General features: G+C 40.8%; 1 protein-coding gene across 1 annotated transcript; it reads left to right on the top strand.

Moving 5' to 3' along the window:
* The first annotated feature begins 8618 nt into the window (after positions 1–8618).
* On the top strand, positions 8619–10271 carry LOC138133467 (lipase 3-like). The gene is made up of 6 exons (XM_069051404.1): positions 8619–8784; positions 8833–9146; positions 9194–9440; positions 9497–9655; positions 9714–9941; positions 9995–10271. Exons 1-6 carry the CDS (start codon positions 8674–8676, stop codon positions 10142–10144), a joined length of 1209 nt encoding a protein of 402 aa, XP_068907505.1. The 5' UTR covers positions 8619–8673; the 3' UTR covers positions 10145–10271.
* Positions 10272–20300: the final 10029 nt, after the last annotated feature.

Raw genomic sequence — 20300 nt, 5'->3', positions numbered from 1 at the left:
TCATAACGGCCGGAGTCCGTTAAGGGTGTCCGTTATGAGCGGGAGCGGCCGTTATGAATGACCAAATAACTATAGCAACGTAGATCTAAACTTTATTTTTCAACTTTTTTACAATTGGTACAATAATTAATGTTTAATGTTATGGGACACACCTTGAATTAATCGAAATCCGTAAGTCACTAGCAGATGTAGACGAGATCCGAAGCTGATGCTTCAGAATTTTAACACCGACACAAGCGCGATTTTGCAGGGAATAACGATGACCTCACTTGCTCTGCGGCCATCCGGACATCGGGAATATCTTGATCGCAGGGAATATCTTGATCGCGATTTTTTATTGATTTCAGTCGTTTATTTTCAACGGAAAGTGTTGAACAAATCTGACAAACAGCAGCAAATGGAGACAAGATCGAAGATGATGCTTCACTAACACAAGCGCGATTTTGCAGGCAATAACGGTGACCTCACTTCAGGACATCGGGAATATCTTGATTGCGGTTTTTTATTGATTTCATTCACTTATTTTCAACGGAAAGTTAAGCGTTGAAAACAATTTTTTTTCACAAACAACGGTCGACATGACGACCTCCTCCGCACACTTATTAATCATTCGGTTTTTTCGATGGCGTTGAAAAAAATGTATTTCAAAAAGATAATTGTGAACGAATCGTAGAGATATTACAAAAACTATTGTACAATACACGTCCGTTAGGGCCTTTACAGCCTCGCCAGTATTATTCGACTCGCTCTGCGAGCTCGTCTCACAAAATTTCTGGCTCGGCAGTAAAGGCTATCCTAACGGACTTCTACTGTAAAATACTATTTCAACCGACAGGTCACACATTATTTACTCCTTTATGAAAATCAAGATTTCAACGTTCTCAAAATCATTAACCTCACTTTTAAGACTGACATCTGATAATTGAAATCTTAACGAATTGCCAACTGAAATTTTTGGTCACAGCCAACTCTATTTTTTTTTTTTTTTTTGATCTCACGGTACCTACGTAGAATTTAGTGATTTTTATGTCAACCAATCTCTCACTGAACAAACTAGTAATTATTATTTTTATAGGCGACAGGTTAGGATTATTCAAAAGCAATTGAGAAATACCAGTAACCCCTTTAATTTGTTTTTGAGATTGTTCCGTTTAATACAAATTGTGAATCTAATTAATAAATTTATGGCCTCACATGCGACGACCTAGGACAACCAAAGTGCCAGAATATTAACTGCACTGCACTTTCTTGATCAAGGGGGTTATCAAGTAGGTACAGGTCATGGTTATTTGATAGCCAAAAGTCAACCTGCTGTAAGCAGATGCATAGCAGAAATGACAAATCTCATGACAGCTCAACTTTTGCTAATGTTGCTGGTGTGGTGGGTGCACACAACATCAGAATTGTAGCTCCACCTGCAGAACATCCGTTATGTCCAGGACATGCCTATCACTGCAGAAAAGGATTGTTTTCAATAAATACCCAAATAATAATTTGTGATTCGAATTCTGAGGTTTTAATTTATTCTGTTGTAAGAGAAATTTGTGTTCTCTAAATAACTAACCATAAACATCTTCTGCTTTTTGCTCATTCGTGTCAAATGAGGAATTTTAATGCTATTTTTACAATATCGAAGATATTTGAAAAATGAGTTCAAACATAATGTCACTTTTGGGGCATTTGCCCTACTTGCACGACGATATCCGACTATTTTAACGGGTGCGTTAATAGTTATTTACATTACAAATGCGGTAGGCTACATTTTACAGCGCTAGGCTTTTAGATTGAAACACGACCGCGAGGCTTTTAACAAAAAACGAGTGATGTAAAATGCCTACCGCATTACTTTTTTTCTCAAATTTGTACTATAGGTGGATTATTTGAAATCCAAGTTGAGTGCTATGTACAGTATCTTCGCGAAATAAATTCGTTGTTCTTTCTCAAAAATGGCGACATCCATCACTTTTTCAGTTTGGTTTGTGGTCTCTTCTTCCTATCCGAATCTGATCAGGACCGGATTCAGCTTACTTAACACGGTTTCCGCTACATTACTCTCGCTCCATATTAAATTAACTCGCCACATCTGCATGACGCACAGTTACCCTTAACCAAAGTGACAGGACCGTCCGACTGGAAACGAATCGGCGATCCGTGCGTCGATAAATGCCGTCCTCACCCTTCCGTCGTCGGGTCGACGACGCCCTGGTGGAGCGTCTTCGCCGAGCCGCTGCTCTTTTTTTTTCCTTCCGTCGCCCCCAACCCCATCCACGCACCACCCCCGTCGACATTTTCGGGGAGCCGGCCGAGCGCGTTATCTGATTAGGTTTGATCGCGGTGGCGCTCTGCGGTGACTGTGTTCGCTTACGCGCTCGTCATTTGTTTTACACATTTGTTTATGCTACATTACCCCCTGTGTCAGTTAGTGGTTGGAATTCTATTTGGGTCTGCCGGGATTTTGACTGCTTTTTGTTTCGGTTCTGAATTGTAATCGCGTTACTGTTATGAATAAAAATGTCGTTATGGGACGTTTTGTGCCGCTTACGTTTAATGAAAACCGACATTATTGGCAACGATGCCGATATGGATCATCGGAACGACCACCTCCCCGTTCCCCGAAAGGAGACCGCGACAAAAGTCGTAAAAAAACGTAAACTTAAACGATCGTTCAGGATTTACGTGGTGTACGCACAATGTTCATCGAGTGCGTCATAAAAGTGTAAAATTCGGTTCGGGGTGGACCGAACAACTGACGGGGTGAAGGGTGGGAACGAATGCATGTTCAAAAATCGCCCTCTCGACGGACCAGAGCTGTAATGATGCGACGGCCGTGTTTGTATGAGCTTAAGATAATTGTTAATTTATTCATAGGACAATCCCACAGGACTTTACATGACGTCACGGGCCAATTACGGGAATATCCTTGCTGGCGCGATTAGATTAGGCGCAATTAAAAAAGTTAAATCCCCGATTTTAAAAGAGCATTTCGTACACTGTTAAAACTAAAGCCGTGTTTGCTCACCCTTGACCGCTACCTTAACACAATGATTATCAATATTTACATCTGAATTAATTTAAAAAATTTAAAGTATTGCCGAAACTGAATATTTAGCAAATATAAAAAATTGAACTTCGCGTTATATCAATCCACTTAAGACGTTATAAAAAATATTCCTTTCGAGAGAAAAAATTGGATGTTTCTTCGTTGCTTAAAAAACTATGTACTTCATATTTCAAAAATATCCGAAAATTTTCCATCAACGACACTTTTGATTTTGTGAACGTATTCTGGTGTTGTTCTTGACCGGTGTGGCGTTTTAGCAGTGTAGAGCCGCGCCTTAAAAAAAGCACTGTAAAGCATTCGGCCATTTGTTTCTCTGTGTATAAAGCCGAAGCTCATCTCTCTTATACATATTCATAAAAAGCTTTTTCCATGTCTAGAGTTCGGCGATTTAAAAAACGTATCCACGTTTTGCAAACACAACTTTGAAATTTTAATCAGGAAAGTTCAACTGCAAGTTAAATTGACCCAAGCACGGACGTAAACCGTCGAATTAAATCTACACGAATCACTTCTGGCAAAACTATGACCGCCCCCGGGGAATCGAAAAAAAATATTACGAAAAGAAACAACAGCAACACCGGAAACGTTTCGAGAGAAACGCCGTATTTTTTTATTCCGCGCCACTTTGCATAAATATAAACAGGAAATAATTCTCATTAACAATTCCGAGATAAATGCGAACTCGGAGGATGTCGTCTTCAATAATTGAGACGGTCTCCGCCGAGCGTCGGGGCGTTGCTGTCGGCTCATTTCCTGGTGCGAAGGGATTTTTCTGCAGTCGGCGACGGCAGAAAAATGTCTTATCAATTCGCCCGGCGAAAATTTCCCGATTCAGTTAATCAACCGGGCCGGGAACTTGGCGGTGTTTTGAATAATTGATCGGGCGACTGCTGATTCTGGAAGGTCGTCAATAGTTAAACAGGACGAGTTGCGGGCCCGAAGGACGAACGAAAGGATTAGTGTGGCGGGCCCGGAAGTGGATATGCTTGTTTGACTAATGCAGACACAGAACTTCGATAACTTCGAGACCGGCGTCTTGATGTATAAGACGCGTTTATCGACCTGGACCGCCACGTCCATGCAGATGGCGTGGACACGACAATACCGCAACGGAGTGCGACAAATCGCGACCAGATGTTGCATGTTTTACACTTGTTGGTTAACGAAGGAAACTTGTGCAATTTATCAGGGGGCTTTTTGTTCGAACTGATTAATTCGAAGCGGGGGAGTTCGCCCCGAACTGACCTCCGGGACGTCGTCGTCGGACGGCCGAACTTGAAGACTAGACTGGCCGCACAACCGAACTGCATTCACGTCTTAACTCGGCTTTAACTGAATTAAATCGTTCACACAAACGTATTGTAATCACCACCGTCATAACCAAAACAAATAAAAGTGAAGTTTTTTTTTATTTTTAAGTCATTTTTATTTTGAATCACGTAACTTGAGGCGTAGTTTTTGATTTGACTTGACTAGATATAAATCTGTCATTTTATTTATGAAAAACTTTTAAAAAAACTTCATGTACAGATTGTAACACCATAGAATGGTGCAAAATGTTAACCATCGTCACAACCAAAGCATATAAAAGAGACTTTTTTTTTATTAATAAGCCATTTTTACCAGGAATTAACTTTGAGATTAGTTAAAATTTTTGATTTACCTTTGAAAAATATAAATCAGTCTATTATTTATGAAAAACTTTTGAAAAAACCTTATGTATAGAATGATGCAAAATGTTAACCACAGTCACAACCAAAGCAAATAAAAGAGAAGTTTTTATTAATTAGAGTTTTAATTATAGCTATATATTATCTTATAAGGTCTTATAAGGCAAATAAGTCACGAAAGAAATGTTTAGCCACGAGAGCTTGCTCGAGTGGGCTAATTTTTCTTGAGTGCCTTATTTGCTGTTAAGGCACGAGTATAATACATAGTTTTATCCAACACCTCCTTCTGCAACAGTTCTTAAAACATCATCAAAACCCAAAAATGTATTTTATCTTTTAATATAAATGTTAACGTAAGCCTCAACAAATGATTTCATCTGAGATTCCTATTTCATATATGTAATTCTAATTTTATGTATTACATTTTTTGAAAAACAGTTTAATTATGGGTTCATAAGTCCACTAGTGTTTTATAGACTTCATAATATATTCAAAATCGACATTATTATGACTTCGTAATAAACAGGTGTTGGATAAATCTTTTTTTTATTTAGCTTGACAAAATATACGCTTATTATAAATGTTTCTATCATCGTAGTTGGCTGGGCGATAAATTTTAGGTGTGCCGCTTTATATACATATATTCAACTGTCAACATGACAGTTGACAGATTTTCGGTGGTAAAAACTACCGCCACCTAACTGCGATACTAGTATGTCTGTTACGAGGCTAGCGGCACATCCAAAATTTGTGTGATTTTCTACGCCAACTACGATGTTAGAAAGATTTATGATAATTGATAACCTGTATGTAATTTATTAAAAACTTAAAAAAAACGTCATGTACAGATGGTAACATAGAATGGTGCAAAATTTTAAGTTCAAAAATGTGTTATTTCCTCCGTTTGTGCATAATAAATAAATTTCATAAGATTCTGGTTGCAGCCCTGACCCGAGACAGCTGTCCGTCAGTCTACCGTGCAAGAATAAATTATCCAAACGCACTCGAATTTCGTAAGCATTAACCACTCGTAATAACACAAAACTTCGTATTTCTGTAATTTCGCAAGCGTTGTGCAATCCGATACGAAAAAGTTGCCGTCATTAGAAATATTTCTTCATTTTCCGTGGTTAATAAATCGAGTTTCCCGAGTACATAAGTCATCTTTGTAAACAGCCTCCGAAATATTCCGCGCACAATCGCCTGCAACCAAATACTTTGAGCTGTTATAATTTAGTTGGGGCTTGTCCGGCAAACTTTGACTAATCTAGGAGACGTGCCCGGGATAAGGAGTTCCGCTTTTCTTCGACAGTGATGTATCCTCGTCTCGTGATAACATCTCGACTGTTTCTTTTCGGCCACATATTAAATCAAACCTCCATTTATCCACGGTTGTTTTTCTGTACGACAAAGGACGAAGTAAACACATTGTTGCGTCGGAGCGAGAGTCGCAGATATCCTTTGACACGGCGGAATATTAATGAAATGTTGTATACATATTGACCGAGATAACAATGTTCCTAAACAAAGTTAGCCTACACGATGGAACAGTCTAACTTCTGGGACAAAAGCCCCGACAGGCGTATACACAGTTAGCTGGATATCGTGTCGAATGGGAAAGGAAACCGAGCCATTCAAGCCGCACGTTTCCTTCGCAGGAGCGTCGATAGGATTCAAAGGGTGATGGAGTCGAAAGACATTGTCACAGCTTGGTGCGGAGGCAGAAGGTTGATCCTTTCAAAAAATGAAATTGAAATTTTTTAGTCTACGCCGTCAACGAACAACTCTCCAATCACATTCAAGACCCTAAGAGTTTCCACCCGTTCAAGTTCCTCCACCTTGCAAAACAAGAAACTACGACTCAACTCGGTCCTTTCCAAAATGTTTTCTTCATACTTTTATCATTTTTTTTTGAACAATTTCAAGTCCAAGAGAAATTTTGGTAATTGTTCACTTTAACTACTTCTGGAATTTTCGCGTTTTTTCTGGCTAGACAGCCTCAGGGCGTCCTCCTAGATCGTGTCCCACCATTCAAACCTTGTGCAAATGCCTTTTTTTTCTCTCTTGTTGTGTTTCAAGGTCGCGCCAAGTCTTAGTATAACTAAAGGGTAAGGAAAATTTTCATTTGCACAAAGTTTGACTGGTGGGAAACGATGTAGGAGGACGTCCTGAGGCTGTCTAGCCAGAAAAAACGCGAAAATTCTAGAAGTAGTTAAAGTGAACAATTACCGAAATTTTTTCTCTGTCTTCTCAAGATATGTTTTGTCAGATTTTTTCTTTGTTGTCCTGATTTGTCCACGTTTTAAATCGAATCAAATTTCCACTTTCAACATTTACCGCCCCCAGTTTCGAAAAATCAGACGACCGGAAATCATCCCTGTCCGGTGCTTGGTTCCAGAGCCAGAATTGATTGTTCGTCCGTCGTCTGTCGGTGATCGAGCTTCTGGTGCATTTTATTTATCAGTCGGCCAGCAAGCGGTCAATTTGTCGGCTTAATTTGGGCACAAATCACCGGCAAATCGGGTCTATTTACGTTACAGTGTGGCGGCGGCGGCGGCGGCGGGCGACGGGACGCAGAATGATAAAGCCCACCAGTTAGGTCCAGCTGACCGCCGCAATGTTTCAGTGTCGTCCGGAGGGCCTCTTCGGCTCATTGCTCAAGAACCCGCAACTTGTTTTATGTTCCTCCACCGGATCAAGGTGAAAATCGTCACGGGAGGATATTTTCCGAAGGATTTTCGTACATTTTTCAAGCGATCGTACATGATGAAAGAGAAAAGGGGGATTTTGACGAGTAATATTTTAATGGTGGGTGGGTTGTGGCGGTGATATTTCGGTAAATATTGAACACATTACTCATACATGTGTGATACGTGTGCTTGTGCATATTTTACACGTGTCACTACCTTGTTTAAACGGCCATGATTCCGCACGTGACAAACGACTGCGCGCCGTTTATTTATTTACCCTTTTATAAAGCGTCACTTCGGGGTATTTTCACGAGGAAATGCGTCGAATTATGCGACTCTTCGTACCGAAAATGCAGAAACCAACGAAACCTCGCAGATAACACAAAAAAGTCGAAAGCTCATAATTTTTCCGCTCAAGAAAAGCACAAGTCACATAACTTTTTCCCGTTTTCTTGTTCTTCTCGAAACATTACACATCAATTCTTCTGTCACATATGATTCAGCCGCATGCATATATGTATGGTGGTGCACCGCCGGCCGGTTTCCTAAGTCGTTTAAGTCCTTCTTTATCTTACTTTTTCCATTTCCGGCTTGTTTTATTCAAAGCGAGCTTTCGTTGAGCTTTTATCGGCGAGGTGATTCGCACCTTTCTTCCAGCAGTATGTTCCGATAACGTTGTAGCTGTTTCTATTGTGTGCGAATTTATTTCGCCGATTGCGACCGTTTATTTTCTAATTAAACGGTCGGGACGTGCCGGCCGTGGGGCCCAACTTTGAGGGGTGCACGAACCAGTGTTGCTGTCAGGTCCCGGCAACATCCACGATAACGGCAACGTCAGATATTACAAGGCTTGCGGATGACACGAGTTGCCACAGAAGCAGTGCCCTCTGGCGACAGCGGCTGCAAACTCAAGTTCGAGAGCTTTGTCCAAAAGCGGCTCCAGAGAGAGGTAAACACGACCTGCGGTTTTCATATATGTATGTGTGCGTGTGTGTGCACACCATCTGAAGAATCGCCCTCGGCCCTGCGTCGGCAATTTAATTCGCAAAAGTTGGGGAAAGGACATCCGACTACAATGACCGGTAGAATGATACAACACCATCCAATCGGAATTCTTTTAATGACGATCATCGACCATCAGTTTGCAATTAAAGAGATTTTGGCGTACGGTCACTTTTTGGGGTCAAGGAGATTAGTTTTTCATATTTATCTTATCTCAACCAAAACTTTAGTCATTTTGCAAATCGCCACGATGCTCAGCAAAAATATTTACATTTCGTTGCTAGTGATCGTACTCTCTACTGTTGTGATCGAAATCTTCAACCAAACGAAACCGAAACACCCTTATGCGGGTTTGAACATCGTAAGTACCCAATCATTTTTTGAAAAATTTATTCTGACAAAATCTCAGGTGCAACTCGTGAGCAAATATGGATATCCCATCGAAACCCACGAAGTCGTCACAGACGATGGTTACATTTTGACACTGCACAGGATACCTCACGGAAGAGAAAAATCTGACCACAGAGGGACCCCAGTTTTGTTCATGCACGGTTTCATGCAAAGTGCGACCGATTTCGTAGATCTAGGTCCTGGAAATGCTTTGAGTTTTCTTCTGGCCGACAGAGGCTACGACATTTGGTTGGGAAATGCTCGCGGATCTACCTGGGGAAGGAAACACAAAATTTTGAACCCTGACAAAGACGCCGCATTCTGGGATTACAGGTGAATAGACCTCACGAGTCGATTTCGACCAATCACAATCCTTCCAGTTTACACGAAATTGGATTTTACGACGTACCCGCTTTCATTGACTACGTTTTAAACGCCACCGGAAAAGATTCGTTGCATTATGTTGGGTACTCTCAAGGATCTACCACGTTCTTCATGCTCGGATCGGAAAAACCGGAATATATCAAAAAAGTTAAGCTGGTGACGGATTTAGCTCCTGCGATTTTTTTGAAGCACCCCAAAGGCCCGTTACTTTTTAGTTTTGTATTTTTCCGAAGACTATTAGAGGTAAGATATTGACAATCACAAGAATTACAATTATTTTTCAAAATATCTTCCTGCAGACATTCTTCGAACTATTCAACACTCGAGAACTTTTTTCAAGAGACAGTATCGAATCGAAATATTTAGTGTACGTTTGTAACGAAAACTCGATGTTTGTCGATGTTTGTTTACATCATCACTTTATCGTTCAGGGTTACAGTTTTCAAGAAGTTAACAAAGTAACTAAATCTACTAGTTGAATAAAATATTAATGGAATTAATAATCAATCGTTTTAGACCATGCTGTCTTTGATATACTCGAATACTCCTGCAGGAGTTTCACCGAAACAAATGATGCATGTCGCTCAGTTGATGGAATCGGGAGACTTCCACCGGTACGACCTAGGCGTTACGTATAACCTAAAAAGATATGGACAAAAAGAGCCCCCTCGTTATAATTTGTCACAAGTTTCAACACCCACCGCGTTGTATTATTCTAGCAACGACTGGACGGTCAACATAAAAGTGACCTTTCAACACAAATTTTAAGCTTCATAATTAATCTATTTAATTTTTAGAACATGGACAGAATTGTTGAAACTCTCCCCAATGTGGTAAAACGTTATCTTGTGCCTTTAGAAACGTTCAACCATAATGATTTTGTCCACGGAAAAAATGCCGCCAATCTTCTCTACGAAGCTGTTATAGAAGAAATTATGAAATATTAGAGCTTTTGGAAGAATTAAGGTTTAGTTTGGATGGGACCAGTAACACAAAAAATTAATAATTTATTTTACTCTTAATACCATTTGCTTGGATTAACTTGTGATATCTATTAATAAATTCGTAATAAAAGATGGGTCCTTGTTATGTGTGCAGCGTCGCTAAATTTCGAATGAAAACAATGGGGGGCAGCCCGAGTATGAGGTGCAAGTTTTTTTAACAAATTTACTTAGTCGAAGATAACGACAGGTTATCTTGGTTCGTTGGTAAACGATGACTTAATTTTGTCCCAGTTATACAGTACCGTAGAGATTGTATAATATACATAATAATTAAATCCCCGTCCCATTTGGCAAAGTTCGCTATCAGCTCCCACCTCCACCGTTGATCTGCTAAAGTTTTCCCGTGTAAGTTGAGATTGTGCATAATTCATGCAGCTATCTTTCACAGATAAGCCATTGTTGTTACAAGTTTTAAGATCTCACTTTCCTCTCGAGGATATTTTCCGAAGAGTTTAAGCCCCGGAGTTTGCTCAGGATGTGGAGATGACGTTACTACAACATTTATAAATTAAGAAAGAATCCAGACGAGAGGAATATTTTCACAATGGCGCTCCTTATCGGACGTCGATATTACTGCAGCTAGTGAAGACATTTCGAGCTTGATGGGGCGTCGAAATGGGGGCCATCCTCCGACGGAGATAGCGCTAATGTGACCAGCTGACAGTTCCCATGCACCTTTATAAATAACCATCATTACGGCCGCTTCTTACAACGCGAACGAATGAAAAAAAAAAATTGAAAAAAGACGCACCACCACCACCGGGGACGCCAACCCCCGATCGATTGTCGATGCCACTTATTACCATATTAATTGAACATTTGGTAAGTTGGCGAGGATGTCGTGACTAACAACTGTTACCAGAACCGCTGACCGGAAGAGGTATTAAAAACAAGAGGGCGTCGACTCGGGGACACCGGAAGATCCGGACTCGAGATTTCGCCCGGAATATGCATTAAACATGCCTTAAACTTAAATATCGATGATGGAGATAGGCCGCCCATCGCCGAAATGTGCTGGCACTCCTCTAATAATGTCATCGTGATATTATAATGAAATCACAATGAAATCGGAAAGGTCATTCTTGCCAGTAAAGCTCCTGATTAAATTATAAGGGCAATAAAGAGAAAGGTTACACCCCCTCCGACGGCAATTGACATGCCGAAGAAAGGTTAATATCGGATATATATTATTTTCAGCGGGGGGAGCGGCCGACGCTGCTCTCCCAACAGGTAGCTGCGGATGGCATTTCGTCCAGCGAGAAGAACTTGCTGATTCAAAAAAATTACAGAAATTTCTGATTCTGCAGGGTTGATTCGCCCAACAGGTAATTTCGCTCGGTTCGCCCACGAAGTGTGCGGAGCGGAAGTAATAATAAAATATGAATGGGATCGGAATAAGATTGACAGGAAGGCGTCGTTGGTGATGTCGAGACGGTGGCGGCGGCGGCGGCGTCGTTACGAGGGCGTAAACCGTGTATGTAATGCCGCAGCGTTTGGAAGTGTAATATCGAATCGCATCTGCTGTCCGTTTCCTGTACGTGCGCGAGATTTAAATCGGTCGGGTAGATTAAAGTTGAAATGGAATTCTTTTTTCTTATACATATGCTCCCTGTCTATGATATTGCATAGTCGTATAACATTGGGGTACAATCGGAGCCACCAGTAGGACCTTCCCAACGCGACAAATAACGTGTGCAGCGGAGGACAAAAACGATGCAGGTGACCCCGCGTGAGACTACATCCACACTTCTTCCATCGAAACCGATTTTTTTATACCAACATCGAAATTTCGATCTTCGCTGCATCTAAAACACTTTTCTTATTGGGTTAGTGTTATCACCGCGGATTGTACGGCCCCTCTCGCGGCGATATTATAACCACAGTCGATCTACATCAATATTTAGGGTCTGTATAAGTCGACCGCCTGAGATTTCATTCTTTTATATTTCGCACGTTCATAAGATCACTGATCGGAATTTACCATCGAAACGTGATGAATGTTTACCCGAATTTATAGTGTGTATATATTGGATTTTTATTCGTCGGGGCGACCGTTTTTCGCATGTGCTGAAAAAATAATTGGGATTAATGAAACATGAAGTCCGTCTGAAAATACATATTTTTTCGCTTGGATTTCTTACGGATTGGTGTACGTCACGTGCATTCTGATCGAGGATAGGGGAGCAAAATGTAAATAATTCGTATGACCGAATTAAATCGACAGTTTTAATTCTTCGGGAATCGATGAGGGAGCGTGACAAGGGTGCGGATTGGCACCGGCGCTGTTTAAAATTTTACAAGTTGAAAAAGGTACCGGCCGGATTAATCAACCGAGATTGGGGCATAATTGGGGCATAACGCTGTGTGCCACAGTGCGGAAAAATACGCAGCAAGGTCGCCTCGAAAGACAAAGACACAGCATCGAGTCTGGAGAAAATTGAAGGGAAAAAAATTGGTCTGCGGATAACATGAGGATAATTAGGTCGACGGCGAGACAAATGAATCGAAACGTTTCGAGTCCTTTATCTGTGACTCGTCCACCTGCTCTTGCAACTTTAACGAGTCAGTCGAAGCCACTTTGGTCTTTATTATCGGGAGCGTTAATTTTTATGCGACCGTAAGTCTCGGCCAAGTTTCTTCGAAACTTTTCGAATAACGCACGAAGAAATAAAGCAGTTCGAATCTGCAGTAATTGCAAGTTTGTTGGCGTTCATTCACTCTAAGGATATTTATTAACGTCCTCGATGTTAAAAGATAAATCTCCCCCCGAGAATGAACTGCTCTCGCTTTTCTCGGTGCGAATTTTTTTTTAACGTTCGGCAATTAAGCAATCGCATTCGCTCATTGGATTAAGTCTGATTCAATCCGGGAGCTCGTCCGCGTTCGATTCGAATTAAAATTTAGAGAAACAATAACAAACAAGGGGGGACTCCGGGAATTATCTGGAGGAGGAAATCTCGCCTTCGCATAAATCTGGCGTTCGAGAGTCGGGAGCCCGCGCCACCTTAGTTAGCAGTTTCGGAACGGATAATCACACTTTTGTTTTCGACTGTTCTCGACGATTATTAGCTTGTTATTCCCCTAATAGCCGCGCCGTATCTCTCCCCCGAGATTTATGCGCGAGGACGCGGAAATAAGAAAACCGGGAGAGTTCCGTTGTCGATAATTAGAACGTCGAACCGATGAAAATTTCGAAATTCGAACACGTATGAGGGGCAATCACGCGGTCTTCACGCCTCGTTTGAGCTTGTGTCGCGACGCAAATATTGCAAAAATAAGCGGACGCCGACGCCTTTGCTCCGCCGACGGTGGTGATATATTCGGGAGGGATGTGCAGGTGCGAATTCCCGCCGTGAAACGCTATATTAACGAACTTGCGTTCCGAGTCAAACTTGCCGAGATTCGTTAGCATAAATTAACAATTTTGTATAATTGGGCGGTCCCCCTGTATAAGGACCGGGCAGCCCTTTCTCACAACGACCGACTTCCCAACTTAACATCATGCCTAATTACTCCGGCAAATCCTTGCGTCGAACTTTCAACGTCTTACATAGCTCTCTAAACGGTCCGGAGCTTTTTTATTTGTCTTCACCGTGCATTTTTATGGCACGGAAGTTGATACGCGCTGTTATACAGCTTGTCTTCGGGGCACCCTAATTCGGCCTTCTTTGTATTTTTTTTAACTAATTCGGGTCGACGCACTTTCGCACCCTGCTTACTTCAAACGACACACTTTTACACTTTCGTATTATCCTTACATGTTTACCAACATGCTAGTTACAAATTTATTGTTATAACCGTCATCCCATTTTTTCTTTAACTATATATTTTATTTTTTATCTTATATTGTATAACTATGTTAAATACACTGACCGGCACAAAAAACGTCTCATTATGATTTCTTTAATAAATGATCTTGAAATCTGAAACCTCCACCACCCGGCGGCACGGCAATTTTGCCGGAGTACATACACTATTACGGATATTACTATCAAGTAATAGTGCAGTGCCAATCAACATAATTACCGGCGTCTCGCCTCCACATTTTGACTTTGTTTTGAATCAATTTATTAAACCAAATATGATTTTCTCGTTGTTGTATTTTTAATTTAATAAGTATCTGGTAGTTTTATAATTTTTTGGCCTCCTCAAGTCTAAATGACATGTTTACACATTTTGAACAGCTACGGTATCTTGATTTTTACACTCTAATCAAACTATCTGTCACTTTACCGCACGGAGTGTGTAAAATACCACGAAAATTTTAAGCTTTCAGGGACCTCCAAAAAAACTGTTAGCTTATCATAAATAAAGTCCATTTATACTAAGACAAGATACCGCTACTATTGATCCGTTCAGTTATCGAAAATGAACATAATTTAATTGTTCTCTTGTGAAAAATTGTGACGTCTGATGGCGACATCTTGTGGTATAAATCGTAAGCATGTCAGTTATCGGTATAATAGATACCTTTCTGGTATTTCATTGATCAAATGTCAGTCTTTGACAGGTTTTGCGAAATTATTGGTTACTTACAACAAATTTCAAATTTGAGAAAACGAGTCGTCGTCCAAAAAGATTAATACATTACTAATGCGGTAGCCATTTTACATCGCTCGGTTTTTGTTAAAACATTCCCGCTGCGCGGTCGTGTTTCAGTGTAAAAACCTCCCGCATTTGTAATGTAAATAACTATTTTATTAAAATGTTTAATTTACTGTTGTAGAATTATTTATTGATTTTATTTATCGGCTTTTTTTGTATAAAATTTTATACCCACTGATTATTAGGACCGAATTATCTCAGTGAGGCTTCGTTTAACATTTTTCGTTGTTGTTATCGACAAATTATTATAGTATTAATTTATTATTATTAAATATATCTTTATAGTGTCTTTTTATCAACTTCAAGGAAACAGGTACATACACAGAGTGTAACATAAAAAACGGATACCATCATGGGGACGTTATTTCTCAGACAAATTTAAAAAGACACAATGGAAGCAAAATGGTTCTAGAAAGAGTATTAACAGAGGCGGTAATTTAGACCTTCTACCATGGACCCATCAATGGGCAATGGTTCATTTTTTTAAGGGCAATGTATATTTTTTTTAACTAAATTTGATAGAAGCTTTTTTTCTCAGATGTCTTTTCATCACTCGTGTAATTATTGTCTTCATTTCACGAGCGATAACTTTACACTGGGGAAAAATGATGCACTTTAGTCCCTGTTCATACTGTGTAGGTGTACTGTGTAATCGAAAAAAAATAAATCGAGTAAGACTAGCACTAGACAATCATGGGTTCAATTGGCAGAGATATGCGTTAAAAGTGGGCTTTCTTTCACAGTGTGCAATAAAGTGCATAATATATTTTACAGTTTTTACAATTTGGTACCGCTAAAAAAAATTTACACAGTAATTTCCCATATCAATATTAACGCAAAATCGTAATCAAACGTTCTTTTTTATGCGTCTGTATGGTTTTATAGAGGTTTAAATTATTATAAAAGTGTACTGTACATTGTACTGTCGCGAGCAAAAAATTCTGGTCGTCAATGTCATTTCAAAATATGTATGTTAGATTGTCACAAATTAAAAAAATGTCCCTGCCTGATTATGCCCATGTCACCAATGTGTCAAAAAATTAACTGATTAATCTCAATTAATGTCATACAACATGATGATAGGTTATGAATTATGATATTTAAGACAGTTTTACAATGGAGGATTTTCCATTGCGTCAAAGCATGATTTTGACGACCAGTTTTTTTTTGCTAGCGACAGTACAGAAGATGATAATAATAAGCAGCAGAAACCACAGCAACCATTTTATTATACTCTACACTCTACAGTCATAGTAACGATCTATACAATTTACAAATTGTACGGTAAATCGATGTTGCCAAATGTAAATTTAAAAAAAAACAAGCGTTTAGAAAGTCTGGTAAAACAAAGAAAACAGTTTTTTTTAATGGAACATGTCAGTTATGTCCATGTGCCCATCTTAAAATAATACAAATACACATATAGAGTGTTTAAATACATGATCTCTTTGTTTTAGCCTTTGCAACTCTTTATCTTCTGAATACATAGAAAAACATTTTTTTTAATGATTTGTTAATTCAGTATAGCATATTTTATCATGTTCTCTAAAGTTTTGGCGGCAGTTTTGAAATACCCTGTATAAAATAACTTTCTGGTAAAATGCTTGACAGTAAATATTTCATTATCACTTTCACAAATAATTTTCAAGTATGTAATTGTAAAAGAATTCTAAATGTGCACACTTCAACATGGTGACAGCTTTTGGTTTTTATCTGGTTACCTATTTTACGTAATGATCGTGAAAAATGAACACTACTTACCTAATTGAAATTTTGAAGTTTTATTAATTATTTTTTTAGTAATAATTTTATTTATACATTATAGACAATGATGTTGCAAAAAATGATGTGTACAAGTTACGTATGAAATACTTTTTTACGTGTGGAAGTAGGCACAACAAACGCTGCGTTCGTGCGTGTATACTTCCCACTTCTAAGAAAACTAATATAAGATACCGGTCAAAATGACCCTTGACCCAATATGGCAGTTCTAGTCTTTCTTTTTTGCAATTATGATATTACATACTCAGATTCCCATACTTATTTGTAAAAAAATTGCTTCAAGGGGCATTCACAAATCTGTGCTGTCAGTTTTTGGGGTTGTATATTTCATCCCTCGCCTAACTCAATTAATTAGCCTTCCTTTATTTTTGCGTTCTTAATTCTCGCGATAATGATAATAAGATCTGTGCAAAGGAACGAACGAACGAAACGGTAAGAAAGCCGGTGGAGTCCCCAGTCCGGACAGCTTTAATTACAAGAGCGACGATTTATATACCGAGCGCATTTCCCGAAAATAAATTAGAACGGTTAACCGTGAAGGGTTACATTATCAATATTAAATATCTGGAAAGGAGCCGTCGCGGCCGTAGACAGAGTGGAGTGTTGTTTCACGGCGTTAGCTTCGCCGGCAGTAAAACTTAATAAAGATAATGCCTGGTGCCGGAACAATGAGCAAATTGTAGTTAGTTATATGCCCGGGCAAGAGTTGTTCGTGCGACTTGAGCGCTCCCACGAGCTCCTCTTTCGACTAACTTTAACAATTAATATTTTTACAATCGGGCGTCGAGCTCTCGCTCTCGCTCCTGTTTTATTGCCGGCGTAGGAGTTGATCCGTCGCGGATCCTTCCGGTATAAATCCTGGCCAAATTGCCGTCGATGCACCTGTGCGTTTCTCAGCCGCTCGGGGAGTTAACAAATGACACGCGATTTGCGCGGTAATCGAGAGGGAACCCCCGAGATAAGTCCGTCATTCGACGCGAGACGCCACTGTCGCTAGGATAATGCCAAGTTTTGCATAAAATTGCCCAGACTATAAAGGAAGATTAATGATCTCGGATAAAGAATAGTTTTAAAGATGGTAATTTGAGGATGAAGACTCGGCTCCGAGGGTTATTCGACTCTGTCACGAGAACGCCCTGTCGACGATTAAACACGCCGCAACCGATAACACCGACGCCGCGGGAATTTGTCGTCTTTTCATTTGAAAAATTACGGACCCGCTTCATAAATAACCCACCTGGAGGACGACTAATCCCCCTGAAAAAACGACGAACGACGCCTCCAGGACCGTATCAGCGACAGACCCACCTGAAAAATCAAATACTCGTTCTTCGACTAAGACTCTTTCTATCCACGGGATCCCTCCCGTTGTTAGCACAACATCCTCCGGGTTAGACCGAGCCCCATCCAGCAGCTGTGATTCTTGCTTTAGCATTCCATAATTGCACAGTTGTTGTCATAAGATCGCTAAACCCCCGTTAAGACGCCCAGGTTGTTTATTAACCCTTACCTAAGCAAGCTATGAAACTCGGTTGTTTTGGTTCGCAGCACGCCGGGAATTACACCGCCGCCGCCGCCGCCGCCACCGTCTCAGGATTGAGATATTTGCATTGCAACGATATGTACTAATCATAGAGCACGGGCTTTGCTCATTGTTTAGATTTTCAACCCGGGGTCTCGTACTCTTGTTGGTTTAGTGCTCCCTTGTGGTTACCGACCAGGAATTAGTATACAGTAAAACGTCTTCAGGTACGACTCGCCGACGCCAAATTCAAACACAAACGTTTATGGAAGACGAGAGTTGTGTTTGTGGGATGGATGGAAAAGAAACAATACGACCACCATTAATAAATCAACGTGTTTTCGTGCAATAATACCGAGTGTATCAATAACAATATCCTGCGTGTCTGCCGACTATTAGCGGGATCATTAGCAGCCGGCAAAGAATCTGCGAGGAATCCTGCGAAACAATGCACCAGCAGGAATTATAACGCACGCGATAATTACCGCACCAGAAAGATAACTCTTTCATGATCTGGTGATTAACACGGAATGGACGAACATTAATGATTTTTCTCCAATTTTCACGAAAAATTCCACCTTCCTTGTTTCCCACGTTTCTCCTCATCAACAAAAAATGCTTCTGGGTGGAGCAAGTCCAATCAACTTCGATCCTAATTACCCATTATGCATGGCGGTTGCGTCATCTTTTGTTGAAATCGTGTCTTTTGGCCAATTATGTGGTGAACGGTGGCACGCTAAATCTCCTTCTTTCAACAAAAACTTCACATAGTATAATTGACCTTGACAGCATGATGTCGTAACGTTGTTAACGGCGATGCATTTTAACCTTCACGGCCAGCTCCCCAAGAAACGTACAGTTTCTAGAAAACATCGTCCTTTGTTCCGGACATTGTATAAAGCCCTGTTACCATCGGCGACGTTTTTGATCTCTTCGATAATTTAATAAACGTCGAGCGCGCCAAGGACCGTGCATATCAAGCTTAACCCGTGATGGAATCCAGTATCCTAGCGACTCCGGCTCCGGCTAAATAAAATATCTGTCTTCAGGTCATCTTTCAGTATATTTCAATTTCATATAAATTCCACTATATGGACACTTTTCAATTCTCCTTCGCATATGTGTCTTCACGTCCGCCTCCGCAAAGCCGGACCCTCCTCTTGACCTGGACGCGTCTCTACTTCGCCGAAGAAATGCAATTTAACGGCCGACCGATCCGGGATTCATCTGAAATTAATTTTTGGCACGGCAAAAAATTCGCATCAGCCTTAATCGACCTTTCTTGCTCTATTGTGGCCGAGTAAATTCTGAATCTCCTCATCAAAGCGTGAAATTCTCAAGACAGGATACCAAATCCGGGAAGGTCACCACAGCTGTGACTATATAACCTGGCGGCTCTATCCGGGACCGTTTAGTGTCGCGATGCGTCCGCTCTTCGTCCTTTTCGCGTTCATAATCTCCACCGGTGGCGATCCGATTATCATCCGCTCAGGGATAAACAACCACAAGGATGAGGCGCGGCGCCAAGACGCCAACGTCTTCGACTTGAACAGTGCTAAGGGCGCTAGCAAATACGCAGGTGCTGAGGGTTACGACCGCGACAACGAGAGCAAGCACGTGCAGGCCCAAGACACGGGAAAATACAACGAGGAGAACGGCTCGAAGAAGCTTCACTCGAACGAGAACAGCTTCGCCGACGACAAATACCACCAGCAAGCAGGCGGTGAAGTGTTGGATTCCAACAAGAAGAGTGCCAACAAGAAGGGCCATCACAATTCGGGGTACTCCAAGAGCTTCCGCAAAGACGAAACCGCCAACACCTCGAGTTACTACGACGATGCCGACGATGAAGGTAACGAGTATGTGCAAAACAACAAAAAGAACGTCTACGGAGACTCCGGACAGCACGTCCAAAGAGGGTCAGATGTGGACGATAAGAGATATCTACAAGACCAAGGCAAGAAAGGGTACTACAACAATGCAGGGAACTATGATCGGGATTTAGCGAATCAAAGAGATTACCACTCGAGGAACTATTATGACAACAGAGAGAATGAAGGAAGGAGGAATGCGGCTAAACAGTACGACGAAGATGCAAGGTATGGCGAGGAGAGGTACTTGAAAAAGCCACATTACTATTACGAGCCTGAACCGTACTACCAGCGACCTATACCTGCCCCCAAAAAGACT

The sequence above is a fragment of the Tenebrio molitor genome, chromosome 6, assembly GCF_963966145.1.
Source record: "Tenebrio molitor chromosome 6, icTenMoli1.1, whole genome shotgun sequence".
Taxonomy (NCBI): domain Eukaryota; kingdom Metazoa; phylum Arthropoda; class Insecta; order Coleoptera; family Tenebrionidae; genus Tenebrio; species Tenebrio molitor.
This window is presented reverse-complemented; position numbering and strand designations above follow the sequence as displayed.